This window comes from Protopterus annectens, chromosome 7.part0 (assembly GCF_019279795.1).
Source record: "Protopterus annectens isolate FY-2018-M chromosome 7.part0, PAN1.0, whole genome shotgun sequence".
NCBI classification, from domain to species: Eukaryota; Metazoa; Chordata; order Ceratodontiformes; family Protopteridae; genus Protopterus; species Protopterus annectens.
The window spans coordinates 1,229,548,192-1,229,568,234 of record NC_056739.1 but is presented as its reverse complement, the minus strand read 5'-3'; the positions used below and the strand labels follow the sequence as shown (position 1 = coordinate 1,229,568,234).

General features: G+C 38.6%; 1 protein-coding gene across 1 annotated transcript in view; it reads left to right on the top strand.

Annotated features, from left to right (window-relative positions):
* LOC122806987 (semaphorin-3G-like) overlaps positions 1 to 20,043 on the top strand; it is a 634,544-nt gene that overhangs the window by 242,270 nt on the left and 372,231 nt on the right. Inside the window, exon 2 of the mRNA XM_044077853.1 lies at positions 11,150 to 11,310. Within this exon, the coding sequence (XP_043933788.1) occupies positions 11,150 to 11,310 (161 nt within the window). The remainder of the gene's footprint in view (positions 1 to 11,149; positions 11,311 to 20,043) is intronic.

Genomic DNA, 20,043 nt, shown 5'->3' with positions numbered 1-20,043 from the left:
AGTACCCTATAACATAACTTCTGAGTGTGTCCCTGCTAATTCAAAGTACGTTTCCATTTTGTGCTGCAGTACTCAAGTTAATTAATACTCTATATTCATTATGGTCTCTACCTTTGATCATGTGAATAACTGAACACGTATCTCTTTGTCTCCCCCATTTGAATGTGTTGAAAGAAAGCTTGCCTTTTCCCGTGGCCTTTGCCTCCTAAATTCCTGGCTATTTTGGTGTTACTGAATGATGCTGTCTTTGCTACATCTATGGCCTAGCCAGGACCTAGAACTGCTTAATTGATTCCAGGAATGATTACAGAGAAGTTGCACCAGCGAAAAAAGCATGCACAGTGTGTCTATAAGCATACATGCCATGTGTGAGTGTGCATGTGTGTGTGTTTATGTGCACACATGCACACTCACACATGGCATGCATAGTTACACACACATGCACAATGTGTCGGTAAGCATGCATGCCATGTGTGAGTGTGCATGTGTGTGTGTGTGTGTGTGTGTGTGTGTGTGTGTGTGTGTGTGTGTGTGTGTGTGTGTGTGTGCATGTGCATTTGGTTGACATGCATCCAGAACTATCACTTTGACAGTGATGGTATCATGCCCTGCAAGGCTGTAATATTGGAACTGGTTGACTGCCAATAAAGGAGTTGGCCCAGAGTTTTTAAATCATATAAAATCATACACAGACTATGGAAATTATCCATTCTAAGCAGGTTATTCTTCAAACACTTATAAAAGGTTTTTATGGACCTACAGTGTGAATCGGTCAGACTTAGTTCTGTTTTAATGGTGATAGTCAGTGCATTTATTAAGACGTACAGTTGTCAGCTTACAAATCCTCTTACAGATTTGCAAGACGCTGTGCCCAGTTATGTATAAGGGTAAGGTACAGCAGAGCTCTAGAGTAACAGAGCAGACGATGTGTCCATGCTTAGCCATAGGACATAGCACATCCTCTCACTTATACTCGCTGATTTACTCTGGTTTTATTGTTTTCCTTTTTGTTAATCCTTTGATGTTATCATAGTTTTCAACACCAACAGTGGTGAGGGTTAAGCAATATAATACTTTTCAGTGATGTCTCACTTTCAGTGCATTTTCATTGTTTCTTTTTATGCCAAATCTTATCTTTGTAGTAACATTCATGTTAGGAATTACAACATACTTTTTATGGGACAAAAAACTCATGGGATGTTAGAAAAATGCTACTGCAAATGCTAGATGCATTTTTTTAATGGGGATGTTAAAAATCTGTAGCAGTATCCTTTATATGGCATGCTACCAGAGAAAATAATTAAAATAGTACATTTATTATTCCTTAATTCAATTTCTAATACCCACTTTATCCTATTCAAGGCCATAGGGGAGCTGAAGCTTATCTCAGCATCAAGTGGGCAAAAGGCTCAGAACAAATCATGGATGTGGTACCAGTCCATCACAGGACACACACACACACACACACACACACACACACACACACACACACACACACACACACACACACACACACACACACCCATCCACCACACTTACTCTTACAGAAGCTCAGCAGTTTACCTGCAGCATGTCTTTGGTATGTGGGAGGAAACGAGCACACCTGGCAAAACCCAGGTGGAGAAAGAAAGTACATATGGAGTTCACATAGAAGGCACCCCAGCCAGTAACTGAACCAGTGAATCAAGTGCTGTGAAGCAGAAATCCTAACCCTCCTGCAAAGGACAAGGCAAAATATAAAGCAAGATCAGAGACGCACTTCAAAACTCTGGAAAAGAAAAACTGTGAATGATTCTGTCTGGTTGCTCATGTAGCTTTCTTGATATAATTTTTAGTATTTCAAATCCCAAACAGGACTCTTTCATTAGAGCATGCCATGAATGCATCAGCTGTAATTTTGCATGTCCCTACAGCTCAATAAGTTACATCATCAAGTTAATTATTTGCTTTGTAACTATCTATGTACCATGGATTTAGTTGCCTTGCTTAAAATAATCCTTATCAACAAACACACACAAAATACTGAAGTAACATTGTTTTTGTGTCTATTAGCAATGGACTGCCAAAGTCCTCATTTTCACTGTTGACGGTATGTCTGACTTTAGGAAAGGTATGATGACCTGACATAATTAGTCCTCAGAAACTGTCTGCCACACATCTGACCCAAACTCTATTTATGCTTGTGTCATTCCAAATATTCTGAATGAGTTAAAGAAAAAGTAGCTGCTGTTTTGCCATCCAGTTCTGAAGTTGTATCTTGCATATCAGCATTTAAAGCATTTTAGTCCAGCATTTTTTGTCCTTCTACCTACACCAGTCCATTTATTAATCATAGGAACATTTTTGGGAAGACGCAAGCCACATTAAGTGGTTTGTAACCAAACTACACTGAGGCTTCATTTAAAGATTCACCACCAACCTCTTCCTGCGCGTGGGTATTGCACGGCCCCAAATAACACCATACCAACAGAAAAACAGAACGGAGCCAGCAAACAGTGATCAAATAAACTGTATTAAATTTATAACATCACAGCAGAAAAAATACTCATACCGGTTTCGGCTGGTAAATTACACAGCCTTCATCAGTGTATCAGAAATCACAGTATTTCCTGCCTCTTAAATATATAGGCATACATTCCCATTGGTGGAAACATTATAAATGTTCATTAAGTCCTGGAGGGAAAAGCCCACCCAGCTTAATGATCCACTTTTTTTCTTTTCTATTTAAAATCTCATGCCAACCAATTTTATTTCTGCGGTCACCCTGAATCACATCAATAATTGTAAATAAAAATAATGCTGATGGGTGTGACAACTGGTGCTTATACAATGCATTTGTAAGCTTTTTCTGTTTAATATTACTATAGTGTTCAGAGATACGTAACCTTAGACATCTGGAAGTCTGACCAATGTAAAATGCACCACATTTGCATGTGGCCATGTAAATGGCCCAATCAGTACTACAGTTACAAAAGATATTAATATCAAAGACCTTTGAACAGTTGCGACTTGAAAATTCCTTGGTAGTACATATATATTTACAGTTTACACAATGTCCACAGGGAAAACAACCATACAGACTATGTCCAGAAATAGTAGTTTGTATTTTATTCCTGCCTCTCATATCACTAGTTTTATAATGGTTGAAATAAGATTTCAGGTTTTTACCATTTCTGTATGAAAACATACATTTCTGAGGAATAATCCTGGCAACATCTGGATCACTCTGCAAAATATTCCAATGACGCTGTACAATATTAACAAAACCAATGGTATTCCTCCCATATGTTGTTGTAAGTCTGAGTGGTTTGGATGATGCATTATCCTTGTCCTTATCCTTATATTGAAGTAACTGACTACGCTCCATGCCTTGTACCTGCCTCATAGCATTTGTTACAACCCCTGCCTTATAGCCTCTTTGCTTGAACCTATGTCTAAGGTCCTCCGAATTTTTATGATATGTGGAATGTTGCGAACATATCCGTTTAGTCCTGATGAATTGGAATTTCGGGATGTTATTGGCTATGTGTGGAGCATGAAAACTTGTAGCATGCAACAATGAATTGTACTGAGGGAATTTCCTATGAGTCTCACTCTCAAGCGTGCCATCAGAGAGTTTCAGATAACCACATCCAAAAAAATCATCTTATGGGTATCATGCTGTTCCGTAAACCCTAGACCCCATTCATTGTTGTTCAAATATTCTACAAAAGCCAACAGACTAGACTCAGTACCTCTCCACACTAGCCAGATATCATCAAGATATCGTCTCCAAATATCCATATCTGAAAGAAAAATATTTCTGGTGGAATCATAAATTAACTTAGTTTCGACATAGGCCATGAAAAGATCAGCGTATATGGGGGCAAAAGAAGCCCCCATAGCCGTGCCCTTGATTTGCCAATAGCAATCGTCTTTATAATAAAAAACATTGCAAGTCAGGACATATCTAGCCATGTCTACCAGGAATTCATTGAATGTTGGGTCATATAGACCTGAGTATTCCAACCAATAAGCCAAGGCACGAAGGCCAGCTTGATGTGGGATGTTGGTATATAAAGCGCATACGTCAAGCGTACATAAATACCAATCTTCTTCCAACTGGGCATCAGATATAATTTGTAGAAAACTTGTAGTGTCATTCAATCTTGACCGGAGAAAACCTAACAAAGGTTTGAGATGTTTAGTCAAAAACAAAGAAAGGGGTTCAGTTAGATATTTTCTTCCAGACACTATGGGTCTCCCCGGTGGATGTGTAAGATTTTTGTGCACCTTCGGAAGAAAATAGATGTATAAGGCCCAGATCCATTTTAAGAAAGAGTAATCCAGATGTTACTTCCTCATGGGATGATACATCATCAGGCACTGACAATGAATCCCTGACAGCAACAGGATCACCATTGCCCAAAAGAAGCCCGGGGGTAGCCCCTTTAGGAGCACACGTAGACGGGGTGGGCGCAAACACAAAAAGAATACACAATGTACAGGGACTTTTGGAGTTGGCATTGGGGACTTGAATCCTAACACTGTTAATAATATTCTAAATCTGTCTGATTATGTTTTATCTGATCTACATGTGAAAATCTTGAATAAAGGCCTTAATTTTATTCCTGGTACCATCATTTCTGAAGATACATTTGCACAAGATCTGTCTAATTTTTGTAGATTGATTAATTTGAAAATGTTTTTTGGAGATTCTGGTCTGGAGTTTGAAAAAGGGAAATTTACATACCATGCATCTAATTTCTCCCCACCTATGAATGCTGTGGTGCATCAATTTCAAAAGAGTGTTCTTAGGGATGTCCATTTTCAGGGTTCCAGTTTGGCTTGGAAACATAACAATATGACTTTTAGGGAGAAGGAAGCCATGTTGGAACTTCAGAGAAACAAACAAATTGTGATTTCAGCAGCAGACAAAGGTGGGGCAGTTGTAGTACAGAATTGGGATGATTATAACAGTGAGGCCCTCAGACAATTATCAGACACTAGATATTATAATCATATGCTCAATGACCCTGTACATAGGTTTGGTAAGTTTATTGAGCTTTTCCTTAAAAATGCCTTGGACAGGGGTGTAATTTCCAAAGATACTTTATTTCAACTTACAATCAAGGATTGTAGCCCTCAATACATCTATTTTCTTCCGAAGGTGCATTTCTCCGGTCAAGATTGAATGACACTACAAGTTTTCTACAAATTATATCTGATGCCCAGTTGGAAGAAGATTGGTATTTATGTACGCTTGACGTATGCGCTTTATATACCAACATCCCACATCAAGCTGGCCTTCGTGCCTTGGCTTATTGGTTGGAATACTCAGGTCTATATGACCCAACATTCAATGAATTCCTGGTAGACATGGCTAGATATGTCCTGACTTGCAATGTTTTTTATTATAAAGACGATTGCTATTGGCAAATCAAGGGCACGGCTATGGGGGCTTCTTTTGCCCCCATATACGCTGATCTTTTCATGGCCTATGTCGAAACTAAGTTAATTTATGATTCCACCAGAAATATTTTTCTTTCAGATATGGATATTTGGAGACGATATCTTGATGATATCTGGCTAGTGTGGAGAGGTACTGAGTCTAGTCTGTTGGCTTTTGTAGAATATTTGAACAACAATGAATGGGGTCTAGGGTTTACGGAACAGCATGATACCCATAAGATGATTTTTTTGGATGTGGTTATACGGAAACTCTCTGATGGCACGCTTGAGAGTGAGACTCATAGGAAATTCCCTCAGTACAATTCATTGTTGCATGCTACAAGTTTTCATGCTCCACACATAGCCAATAACATCCCGAAATCCCAATTCATCAGGACTAAACGGATATGTTCGCAACATTCCACATATCATAAAAATTCGGAGGACCTTAGACATAGGTTCAAGCAAAGAGGCTATAAGGCAGGGGTTGTAACAAATGCTATGAGGCAGGTACAAGGCATGGAGCGTAGTCAGTTACTTCAATATAAGGATAAGGACAAGGATAATGCATCATCCAAACCACTCAGACTTACAACAACATATGGGAGGAATACCATTGGTTTTGTTAATATTGTACAGCGTCATTGGAATATTTTGCAGAGTGATCCAGATGTTGCCAGGATTATTCCTCAGAAATGTATGTTTTCATACAGAAATGGTAAAAACCTGAAATCTTATTTCAACCATTATAAAACTAGTGATATGAGAGGCAGGAATAAAATACAAACTACTATTTCTGGACATAGTCTGTATGGTTGTTTTCCCTGTGGACATTGTGTAAACTGTAAATATATATGTACTACCAAGGAATTTTCAAGTCGCAACTGTTCAAAGGTCTTTGATATTAATATCTTTTGTAACTGTAGTACTGATTGGGCCATTTACATGGCCACATGCAAATGTGGTGCATTTTACATTGGTCAGACTTCCAGATGTCTAAGGTTACGATCTCTGAACACTATAGTAATATTAAACAGAAAAAGCTTACAAATGCATTGTATAAGCACCAGTTGTCACACCCATCAGCATTATTTTTATTTACAATTATTGATGTGATTCAGGGTGACCGCAGAAATAAAATTGGTTGGCATGAGATTTTAAATAGAAAAGAAAAAAAGTGGATCATTAAGCTGGGTGGGCTTTTCCCTCCAGGACTTAATGAACATTTATAATGTTTCCACCAATGGGAATGTATGCCTATATATTTAAGAGGCAGGAAATACTGTGATTTCTGATACACTGATGAAGGCTGTGTAATTTACCAGCCGAAACCGGTATGAGTATTTTTTCTGCTGTGATGTTATAAATTTAATACAGTTTATTTGATCACTGTTTGCTGGCTCCGTTCTGTTTTTCATTTAAAGATTGCCATATGTTAACTGACTTCAAGTGCTTTCTTTCAAGCTAGACCCAAATATTTTCATAGACTGCAGCACTGCGCAATAAAATAATTCACCCTGTTTTGGCCAAGCTGGCTCATTTATTCAAGGTATAATCAGCTTTAGGTACCTGGAAACCTTACAGTTACTGGGGTTGGGGGGTGGCAGATGAATAAGTACTCCATTCAGTGCAGGGTATTGTGTGAGTTTAATTCTTTAATTAATAATATAATTACAATCTCAGCAGAGGTATTCAGTGCACACTCTTTAGTAAATAAATGCAGTATAGTAGCGCCATCTGTGCTCAGACCAGTATGTTCTGTCAATGCCTCATCCACTTTAAGACACATGCACTTCTAATTGTACTAAAACTAGAAGTGTAGAAAGTGGTACAAAGTCAGTCACATGACCTTAATAAACATCAGAAAAGGACTATGTAGTTTCCTTTTTTCTGTCTGGGGTTCATACTAATGTCTTGATCTGTACTAGAGGCTATTAATACATATGGATTTGCCAAGTGTTCCTAACACCACTAATCATGCTAGGGGACTCTGAAATATAAATCCCAGCCCTGATTCAAGGAACTGTCAAGTAATTTATACAGCTAGCAGCAAGGCAGATTTAGATCCAGCCCAGAAAAGGCAAGAGTGGTACATAAAGCTGAAGCAACTTGTAGTCCATAACAAGTGAGTGAAGATAAAGCATATTAGTATTCAGTGACCACCAGTTATAGAAAGCTATTGGAAGCACTGATGTTGACCAGCAAATACGCTACTAAAACACATGAATGACCTGATGCATGTGTTTGTGTGTGTGTTGGGGGAAGGTGTTTGGATTATATCATGCAACTTTATGTCCCCACAGCTTAAAGGGGTCAGATACCCATAAGAGGAGACTTGGCATAGTTATAGTGATAACGTCACACATTAGTAAATTTAGTACCCTCGATGGTCATGGACTAAGGGGTCTTCTGTGTGATTCCTTGTTAGGCTGTAGGAGACTCCCTGCATCAGTATTGCTGTTTGTCCTTGAGAAATAAACTGCTATGCAGAATGATCCTTCAGAGACTGCATTTAAATAACAAACTGCAATGTGGGAGCAAGGATCTGAAGGCCAAGTATACAGAGAGTGTAAGTGAGAGAGTTCCACAGTTGAAAGAAAAGGTCAAACACCCCACATTTGATAGCTAGATATGAAAGTAGAGTAAGGCATCATATCAGACTTAAGTGCGGTAAAGTAATGTGATAATATCAGGCTTCAGTGTGGTAAAATAATGTAAAAATTCTGAAGTCATACTCATATATATGCAGAGTTATGTTGGTAATTTCATCAAAACTTGATCTGCTTTGCCTAAAAACTGTTCCCTTTCATTCAGGTCTTTATGTTTTGGAAAATGCTACCTTAAAGATGATTTAATGGCAGATGTCTGGCAATTGGCTTAGAAAATTAAGCCATTTCCTGTGGTCCAGTGAGTCAAGTTTTCATTCTCTCAGCACCCATTGCCTAACTGTGTGACTTTGAGCAAGTCACTTGACCAAACACCACTGGGGTGTGAAAAAGGTCCATGGAGATCAGTGCTCTGCCCTGGAAAACAAATACAAATAAATAAATAAAATAAATAGATTTTCTAAGTAAAGTATTAGTTTCCAGTCTTGGCCACAAGTGATATAAAAGCTCTTCTATGGACGACAAAGACCTCATCATGTTGTTTCTTGCAATAGTAAATAATGTCTGTTGTTATAGCTCTCTACTGTCCAGATTTTTTTGAAATGTCCAGATTTTTGCCTCATGTTTTTGGTCTGTTCCTCATAAAATTTGTGATTTTTCTGGCAAATCACTGGGATGATCTAAGGATTGAAGTCACTAAATAATGACATAACATTGTAGTTTCAGACTTCAAATCCTTCAGAAAATGCATGTTAACACATACCCTGTTATTCTAGCAAGTTTCTAAGTTTATGGGAGCAATTTTTAAAGTCTGTCCCTATTTGGGTCTGTATTATAATATCGGAGTCTTAAAACTTCGAATGTTATAATATCAGACCATTTCGATCAAAAGACCATAACATCGAACACTCAGAATAGCGAATTTTTTCCCAGTGAAAAAATTTGCTGTTCCGACAAACATACACACAACACAAGCCCACCAAAATAAATAATCCACACACATACACTTCACAAAACCCTACACTAAACCATATGTACACTACTAGCTATCCACTTACCTTAATGCAACCCTAACCCTAAGGTCTGTAACTACCGCACACTCACCTTACCCGCTCCCTAACCCTAAGGTCCCTAACTATCACACACTCACCTTACCCACTCCCTAACCCTAAAGTCCCTATTGCACACTCACCTTACCCACTCCCTAACCCTAAGGTCCCTATCGCACACTCACCTTCGTTCGCACACTTACCTTAACTCGGTCTGTAACCTTCGCTCCATGGTCGAGGAAATAGCAAAGCTGCAGAAACAGCCCACTGAATACTTTCCCTAGGAAAGTATTCAATATTCTGCAGCTTCGCTATTTTCAGTGTTCGGTGCATAGGGTTCGATATTATAACATTCGAAGTTTTAAGACTTCAATGTTATAATATAGACCCCCCTATTTTTGGGCTTTGTCCCCCCATTTTTCAGGTTTTGTCCAGATTTCTAGCATTAAGAGGTTGACAGGTATGTGTTGTGCCACTGTTTTGTCTGTTATAGTGGCTAATCTTAGGATAGGAAAGTCAAAATTTGTGTTACTCTAGATGTTAAGACTATTACAAAAAAAAAAAAAAACAAGGTTACTTTCTATTATATTAATCTAGCACTGTTAACATCATGTATTGTCTACCTGCTTACAAAATAGTAATGCTTCTTTATGTATGTTGGTAGTTGCAGTTTAGCATCTGATATTGCAATCCTTACAAACACAAACACACAAAAACATGATTTTAGTACTGTTTTAGTTTTGTTGTTCACAACTCCCAAGTGTTTGTTGTCAACCATGACCCATGCATATTCATCTGACTCAGTTATTTTTTCAGAGCTACTAAGAATGCATCTGGAGGTTTTAGTAGCAAAACGCAGGTCCACAGAATGTTGCTTCATAGTAGCATGCTGCAGTAACCCCCTTGCTACACCGCCTTTCATCTAAAATAAATAAGTTAACAGAAACTCTCTGCACATCTAACGGGCTCATTAATGACCACTAGTAAGATTGGTAAATGTGTTTACTCACTGTATTTTCAAAGAATGCAGAAGCACATCAGACATTTGATGGATTACATGGGGTTACATGGGGTTTTAAAACTAAATGTCATGTAAATGTCAGTAATGCTAATGAGTGTTTTATTGCTGATGTATTGATCATAAGTAGCATACATTTTATATTCAGCACTACAGTTCATTGACTTATGGTTAACAGCTGATCATGTTCTTTACCTTTCGGTCTTCCCCGGAGTTCTTCAGTTTATACTTTCCAATTGAGTAGCACTAAGCAAGCCAGTTAGCCAGTCTGCTGTTCTAATGTGCTAATGAAGAGGCTAGCAGGTCTTACCCATTAAAAAATAAATATAAAATAACATGTATGGTGCATTTATATACACGTTCAGGAAAGAATGACAAATAGTCACAGGGAATACATGTATTATTATTATTATTATTATTATTATATCACAGTTAACCCAAAATCATGAAATGTTTCATTCTTTACTATTTATAACACACTGTATAATATGATAATATGTGAGTATTTGTAAACAATAAATCATAGCATTACATTTCACTTAATTTTTTTTTAATAAAGGAAGTAGTTATGAACAATTATTATAGTTTTAATGACTGCACAATTCTGCACTGTATAGCTCTGAATAAAATCTTAGAAGTCATACTGATACAATAGAAAGCTACCATACTGGTCTGAAATGTATAATTAAGAGAAAGATGTTCTGTAGCAAAAATTTAAATATGGTGTTGTGCCATGGGTGAGAGTGAAGGATCTCTGTAATGTATTCATGGCTATGTCACTTGTGAAGAAGGATTAGATTCTTGCATCTTCCCCAAACAGGCACTTAGCTTAATTTGTGCCAGATAACATTTTATGTTTAAGTGCAGAACTCACAGAGGGAGGTACATATGAGCCGTGGTTTGTCTGCTTGTCTGAAGTTATTCTTTGCTGTCATGCTTAAAAGTAAACTAGATAATTTAAGCCAGACTGTTATCTATGTGCATGAACAACTGTAGACATGGATATCTTTTCTGTTTTTAACATTTGAGTTATTTTATTTTTTCAGATCTTTTATCCAGTAACAGAACACATCTCTTTGCTGGTCTCCATGGATTCCTAGATTTCAGAGTAATGTTTGTAGATGAATACCATGACCGCCTTTTCATTGGAGGAAAAGATGCCTTATATTCACTTGCATTGGACAAAAGCAATACAGAAGTAAAAGAGGTAATTTATTAAAAGGGCACATCATTTAGTTAGTTGGATAGTACAGAAAAAATTGCATGAAATACTTTTTTTGCATTTCTTCAAAACATATGGTATATCCATATTAACCAGTTTTGTAAAATGCAAGGCTTCCATATTAACAACACATGTGTGCCTTTCTGTAAAATGTACAGTGAAACATATTTAAGCAATAAACAATAAGGCATGTATGTATTATTTACCCATGAATGGTACAGGCTGAATATATGCAAAAATATTAATTGCTTTGGAGAAGTTAAAATGGCTGAAAAGTTTCATGACTGGAGATGGTGTAGTATTCTACCAAACAGGATGATTTTGACTAGATGATATGTCCTCAGTTTTATATGATGTTTTTGGCATTCTTACTAAGGATAATATGGATAATTGCAGATTTCTCTCAGCTATATGCCATTTTAGCAGGTAATTCAAATGTGAATTTGAAGTCACATGTAGAAGAGTATGACTTAAATCAGCTGCTGATACATAAACCTTTCGTAGCACATGGAACACAGTGATTACACGGCTATATCTGAAATAAGGCAAATCAGTTACGAGTTGCTGTAGCACAAGGCCCAATCTTAACAAATGTTAAGCACACCCTGCTTCAGTTGTTAAGCTCAGCTGTTGCTCTAGGCAGTTAAATTTGCAAGTACAGATCTGTGAACAACAACAGTAGAATTAAAAAACAGATCAGTTTTTTGCCTGCTGCCTGTTCTGGTAATTTGTTCCTGATTTTGTGTAACAGAAGACAGCCAGCGTGTTACTGCCTTTCTGATTGCACTCACCAAGTGCTTCACAGCTTTGAAAGTCATCAAAACACAGCACAAACAGAGCTTTTTTTCTGTAACTAATAGTACATGGAGCAGATAAAGCTCCATGCACTACAAAGAATTATGACCAGGACTCTGATCATGACCCTTTTTTTATGTGTTCTCAACATGGCAGCCAAGCCCCACCTCTCCAGCTTCGCTCTCAAGGGTTTCATGGCATCCACGTCTAAAACACATAATTAACAGGTTATGATTAGAGACCTCTTCATGATCCCTATGCAGTACATAGAGCACCACAATTATGCCCCAAACAGAAACTTTTGTTAAGCACCCCCAGCTGCTGATCAGGTCTAACTGCGGTGACTAATAGCAAGCAGTACCTGCTGACAGAGCAACAGCAGAAAGGAAAACAGTTTTAAAACCTATTAGATACTCTACCCTGCCACATGTATAAACAAAACGTGAAGAATGAAGTGTCTAACAACTTTTAAAGCTGTTCGTTCTGTAAAGAATTGTGGTCAGGTCTCACTAGTCATAACCCCTAGTATGGGCTCTTGGCATCTGTGTCTCAGCATACAATTTAATATTGATTGGAGATCCCATCAAAGTCTTGTGTGCCAAGATTCTCCCATCCTAATTTGTTCCAGAGTTGCTAGCTGATACTTTAACTTCCTGTCTCTTGTTTCTTGAGAGTATTCAATTGGCCATCAGTTTTATTTTACAAAATCATATTTTCTGTCTCCTAAAAATTTAAAAACCACCGAGCCTTCTTGAATTAAGAAAACATGTAAAACTAAATACTGTTTTTTTAAGTAGACCAAAATGAAAGTGCACAGGCTTAGAAATAGTGATTTGTGAGTAGAAAAAATTTATTTTAAAGGGCTATGTTTTAGTATTTTCTTAAGTTAATAATTGAAGCTGGTTTAGATTTTTTAACTGTTACATGCATCCATCATCTTGCCAAGGCAGCTGACATCCTTTTTATTGATGATTATTCAACATATACCACCAAGTACACTCATACTTCCTGGCTGGTTTTCACTAATCCATGGTATACTATGAATGTTTCCTATCGAAAATGTAATAACTAGAGAAATAATCATACACATCGGTATGATTGTAATAACTATAATAGTAGGATTGTTCTCAGTCCAATTCCATTTTGAGGAATGAATGGATAACTGTTCACTCTTTACTGAAACTAATACCCATTCATTTTTAATAGTGTTAGTAGGGTTATCGTCAGTAATTTGCATTTTGTACTTATAAAATCATACTGTTGCATCCCAGCCCACTTTACTTTCAAAAAAGTGCAAATTTTTACAGACTCTGTTCGCTACACCATGAAGAAAGCATACATAATTTCTAGCTTTTGTCCCATAAAACAATAAAAAGCTTGACTTTCAAATGAGTAAGCTTGCTTGCCCTATGCATCATAGAGCTATACCTGGAGAATGTTACAACCAGATGGCAACAATTTTGTTGTAAGCTTATCCATATAGAAAGTCAAAACATAAAGCTTTTTTTGCAAGGACAAGCCTCCTTGTACCCACCCATGTAAAGAGCAAGCAGCCTACTCTCCAAAAATGTATATATACTAACTCCAGAGTCAAACAGATTTGAAGTCTATCAAAAGAAAGGAATCATATCTGGCACACAATTAGAAACTGCACCGGCAGGAATTTTACCTTCACAAAGGCGAACTTGGCTAGAAAACACCTCATTTAGTAGTTTAACCTTGAGAAGGTGTTGGGTGGCCAGTAAGCTGAAGTGCAGGCAAACTGTACATGGATCTATGTTGTAAACATATCTCTCTAATATCCAGATTTTTGAAGAATGCCCTGAGTTTGCATCATATTTTTGGTCTGTTCCTCATAAAATTTGTGGTTTTCTAGCAAATCAGTGAAGACTGAAGTCACTAAATAATGACATACATTTGAGTTTCAGACTTCATATCCTTAGGAAAATGCATGCTAACACAAATCCTATTATTCTAACAACATTTAGTTTATAACAGCAATATTTAAATATTTCCCTGTTTTCAGGCCTTTACTCCCATTATTTTAGGCCAGTCCAGATTTGTTGTGCTAACTGGTTGAGACTTATGGTTATAAAAATTTGTTTAGACAGCTAAAGATATCTTTTAGCCTCTGTAAGACGAACTGTTTTAAAAAGTTGTTAAGGAAACACACACACTTGATTCACTAAAACCCGATCTGCCTGACCTTACCCTTATCTACTAGCCTTTGCCAGCACAGGTTTTGATGTCATCATTCACAGGACTGCCAGGTATCAAAGACAACTATGAGATCTCTATACAATGAACTGGCTCAGCAGTATCACTTATAGTGAGCAAAATGTACTTCGCTGAGCACACTTCAGTAAAGGCTTGAAGAATTAATAAGATTGTATACCACAGCAAGGTAAGTCCCTTTACTTCAAGTTGCAGTGCCAGGTATTTCAGCAGAACACCTAAGTGACTAGTTAGGATTCCATTAAAACATTTTCATGAGTATTGGCCATCTTCAGTCACCCTTGGCAATTATTAAGTGGCAATAATCAAATCAAATTGTCTTATAACAACACATTTACAAACTGATGTTTAATATCTCTGCTTTCTGTAAGTTGTGTCTACAATGAGTAGCAGTTGTTTGACTCAGTCAGTGGGATTCCCAAGTAAAGTGTGAAAATAGGTTCACATTAGTGCTGTTGAACTTACAAGGCCTTCAAATAACCTGTCCCCATCTGAAGCAAATATAGCTTCACATTCAAAAATAAACCCCTCTGGTGGAACACAAATATAAACAAGTATAAAAGAAAGTAAATCATTGCACAGAAAAATAAATGTAACTCTCAAGATAAAAAAGTTCTTGCTAAACTTAACAGGGAAATCCCAATAGTGTTGCAAGAGTTGAGCAAAGGGAACATCTGCCCTAGATGCAAGGCATTAGAGGACGAAATCTTGAAGTGGCATTCCCACATTCTTCTTTCTGTCTGTACGGAAAGTGACTTGATAACTTTTGGAGTAAGCTGTAGCAAGCTATTTGCTACAAATGTAGCTATCAGCTTGTTACACTTTAAAATGATACTAAAGATCTTATTTGGCATACTGTACAGTATGCACTTCGTTTTACATAGGCAAAACAAATAGAAGCCTAAAGGAATGAATTAGGGAACACTTATATCAGATTCAAGTGTGGAATAATTATAATGCCTTGGCAAGACATGTGGAAGAAAAGAGGATTCAACAATGTTTATGTTTTTGGTAAACAATAGAACCTTTGCTACTCCACGTATGGGCAATTTGAGTAATGTTACTGAGAGATTCAAACTACGTTGGATTATTAGGATGAGATCAGATAGGGGGTCTGGCCTTAATGGCTGTGTTTCAGTTAAATCTGTTTTAAAAGCCCATAGGTTACATAAGATATAAATAATGAAATGTTCTTTTATTAATTTTAAGTTTTATGTTGTATTGATTCATATGTTCTCTTCTGGTGCTGTTGTTTGTGTATGGCACTTTAAATAACAATATAATGTATTAGTTAAATCTGAATGCTTTGTAGTGGAGATTCTTTTGCTGTGATGGTTTTGTAAATGTTTGGAGCTGATTAGAAGTGGGTATTATATATGTATTAGTTAGGTATAGAGTGTTATGGTCTGATGAAGCAACTGTCTTTATCGCGAAAGTATCGGAACAGGGTGCTGGTTGAGCCAATTGGGCCAGTTATACCTCTGGAAAATCTAGACACTGATCAAATCAACTAAACCCAGATATCAGGTAAAAACTGCCACCCAAGCAATGGCAACCACAAAGCTTTCTTTAACCATGTTAGAAACAATGCCCAGAACTGTAGCAACCACAAAGCCTTCTTTAACCATGTTAAAAACAATGCCCAAAACTGCACAGTCCTACAAGAAATTATATCGTACACTCTGACCCAGAGGACACAACCACTCTGCTAGCATATAAATTTAATTATTTACTTCTAACTTCACCCTCCTGTATTCCCAGGTCTCATAATGACATCTACACCCCCTCAAAATCTCCCATGGCCAAGTCCTCAAGCCAGTATCTAAGGTCAAGAACACTACCTTTATGGGATGGATAACGTACTTGGCTACTTATTGGCAGGCCTAAAACAGGAGCTTTCAGATGCCCTGTAGAAGCTATTCAATGTCAGCCTCCAAACAGGATTTATGCCAGATGAATGGAAGACAGCAGCTGTCATCCACTTACACAAAGGTAGGGTATCAGTGGACCCGATAAATGATAGACTCATATGTCAAGACCAGCCTCATTTGTAAGGCTGTAGAAAGGATCATTATGGAACTAAATAAGGCCATAGGTAACCTACACACTTTTGACCCAAGTCAGTTCTGAGTTGTTAAAGGCAGATCCTGCCTACTTAACTTGGATAACTTCTTTAAGTCTACCTCCTCCAAAACACCTGCCACTAGATGTGTGCCCCAAGGTTCAGTCCTTGTGACACTTGTCTTTGGCATTTACTTGTCAGAGGTCCAACTACTGTTAAACATTTATGAATGACCTAATTTGCAGATTACTGTAAAGTCAGTGCCATCATTAACTCCCTAGTGAACACCAAGATCCTTCAAAAGGGCATTTCCCAACCATAAACAAAAACTGAATGTCAAAAATGTATAATAGTATCCTTTGGCAAGTAAGTCCCTTGTAATTATCATATTGACAACACACCTCTGAAAACTGTTCCAGTAGTTAGAGACCTGCGAATGTGATGATTCCACTATATTTCATACTCAGCAGTCTGATCATTGAGAATAATGACCCCTTTGATATGTACCTGTCCAAATGTTTGAGACAATTTGAATGCCCACAGTGCTTTCTTAGTAAGAAAATCAAGGGCCTGAACCATAAAAGCTATGCAGATTGTCTTAAAGCCTTGTCCACTCCTCAGTGTCCTAGAGGTTGCTGCGGGGCGATCTCTGCCTCATGTACAGAGCCTCAATAGACTTTGTCCTGTCAGAACCACTGCACATTTACAAGACCAATGAGGGCATAAACATCCACTCAAGAGATCTAAATCTCTTTTGCAACATCAACAGAACATGCTGGAGGGACATGTGTGTATCACAGAGCATACCATCTCTTATAAATGGTGTTCCACTCCACATAAAGCATAGAATGTGATCTGGATGAATGGACAAATGTTGTGTCTTTCTGCTTTTCCCGGTTAGGGGTTGCCACAGCGGAACTCCGGTCCGCTAATGATTGGCAGCAGATTTTTACGTGCTGAGTTGCCGGCCCTGACACACAACTTTCAACAAAGGTACACCCATTCACGCATGTCTCCACACAGAAGACGCTCTAAATGAGAATCGAACAGGACAACATCTTACTGTGAATGGATAGATGGGTAACAATAAATTCTCCTGTGCTTTATCACCCTTGTCAGTCATGGATATGGAGAACATGTAAAATATAAGAGCCAAAAGCTTCATGGGAATGTATGACTAGGTTTCTAAAGATACTCCCAGATTAATAACCCTGTAAGTACCTATCAACCTAATTATCAGTTGTATAGATTGAGGGTAATGCATGTGAGATCATGGACAGCACACCAGAAAAGTAATTTCCTTCATTTACAACAGGTTTCTTGTCCTAACTTCAGTCATAACTGTGTTACTCAAAAGTCATGAGAAGCCTGTGAAGGCATTTCTGTGTTATCACCCCTATTTTCTTTCACAGATAGGTCTAGACAGTGTATATGTTTGTATATAGGTTCATATGGTCATAGGTAGGTACTAGGCTATCGGCCCTAGGGCCTATGTAAGCCTAACCAACAAGGTTCCCTGGCTTTCACCACCCATGGATGCTATTTACCTGCACCCCTGTCTAGCAGGGCTACCGATGTGATGCCCGGGGTGAATTTCCAATTGCCCATCAACTCATCAAGATTCTTCTTGAAGAGTGCTAATGACAAACTCTGCTTGACATAGGTAGGTAGTTTGTTCCAGAGTATGGAAGTCTGTGGGACAGGAATCTATCCCTCCAGCATGTTCTGTTAATTGTGGTGATGAGGTTTAGGTCTCTAGAGGGTTTTCCTCTGAGGGATTGGGATTTCTTTAGGTGTAGCTTGTCCAGCAGCTCAGGTTTTGACATAGCTTTGCATGTTAGGCAGAGATCACCTTGGAGTAGGTGATATGCTATGGAGTAAAGCCTGAGTTTTTGAGGCGTTCGGCATAGGGTAACTGTTTGCATCCCATAATCCTCTTTGTGAGGTATTTTTGTGGCCTTTCTAGCTGCTACAGATGCCTTATAAGGTACATTCCTAATGGGGCATTGTACTCTGTAATGAGTCTAATGAGAGCCGAGTAGAGGGGGACAATGGCTTCTTTTTTTCTGGATGAGAACCCTTTCATGATGAGGTGTGCTACGTAGAAGGATTTCCTGACTACTGTGGCGATGTGATTATCAGAGGAGAGGTTACTGTCCACTAGAGTCCCGAGGTCTCTTATCACACCTTCGGTGTTAAGTGGGCTGTCACCTGTGTGGTAGTCCATGGGTACAGGGTTTTTACTAAAGGGGATAACAGTGCATTTTTTGGGGTTGAGTTTGGGACCATGGCTCTGATGTCAGGCATCAGTCTAAGTGAGACCCTTTTGCAGGATGTCCATGTCATTTGGGGACTCGACTTTGGCACCCAATTTGCAGTCATCTGTGAACTTTGTCAGTCAGAAGCCCTCTCTGTTGGCCTGTACTTCAGACAAGTAGATCCCAAACAGGAAGGGACCCAAGACTGAACCCTGTGGTACTCCACTTGTCATAGGTTTGGAGTCAGATTTTAAGTCCAAAATGTTTGCAGTGTGGGTTCTGTCTGTGAATCAGTTGGCAACCCATCTTGTGATGTATGGATTTATACCCAGCTTGGTGAGTTTATTTATGATACCAGACTGGGGGATGGTGTTGAAAGCCTTGGCAAGGTCAAGATAGGCTGTGTGGACTGCCTTACCCTAGTCCATGGCTTTTGGTGACTGTTTCAAAGAAGTTGATTAGGTTCAGGAGACATGATCTACCATTCACAAATCCGAACTGGGTGGGGTCCAGAGTTTGGAAGTTACCAATGTTCTTGTTTATGAGTTCCATGATAATATGCTCCATGGCCTTGCAGACCAGGTTCATCAAGCTAATAGGGCAATAGTTCACGGGGCCGTGGTGGCTCCCCCTTTGTGGAATGGTACAACTGTTGCCGTGCACCATTCAGTGGGTGCAAAGCCTGCTGAGAGGCTTTGATTGAACATGGTGCTTAGGTGGGGAGCTAGTTCATTCTAAAGCTCATGTAGAATGCAGCCAGGGATATTGTCTGGTCCCATGGATGCTGTGTTCTTGGCTTTTAATAGCGCAGTTTCCACCTGTTCAGTTGTGATTGCAGGGACACTGCATTCTTCCGGTATGGATATGGGCCCTTTAGGAGGTGAGGGGGGGGGGGTAAAGTTGGCACTGAACCTATTAGCCAGGATGTTGGCAATATCAGTTAGTTCCGTTAATTTTGTGCCATTGTGCTGTAGCTCAGAGCAGATCTGGGTGTTGCCATTGAGATTCTTGACATAGCTGTAAAATGTTTTGTGATTGTCCTTAGAGTCAGTGGCGATCTTATTTTCATAATTCGCTTTGGAGGATTTTACGAGAAATCTCAGCTTCTTGCTGCGGCAGACCAGGGAGCTCCACCACTCGTGGGATTTTATTCTCTTTTGCAGCAGTTTCTTCCTTCTGTTGTAGAGTTTGTTAATAGCAGAGGACCACCAGATTGGTTTCTTTTTTTAGAAGACTGCGTCTTGGTTCTAGTAAGGATGGCACAATCCATGCACCCGTGTAGGTACTTATGAAGTGTGTTTGTATAAGATTCGATAGTGGTAACTTTATTGTCCATCTGCATGGGTGTTGTGAAGTTGGCCACTTCTG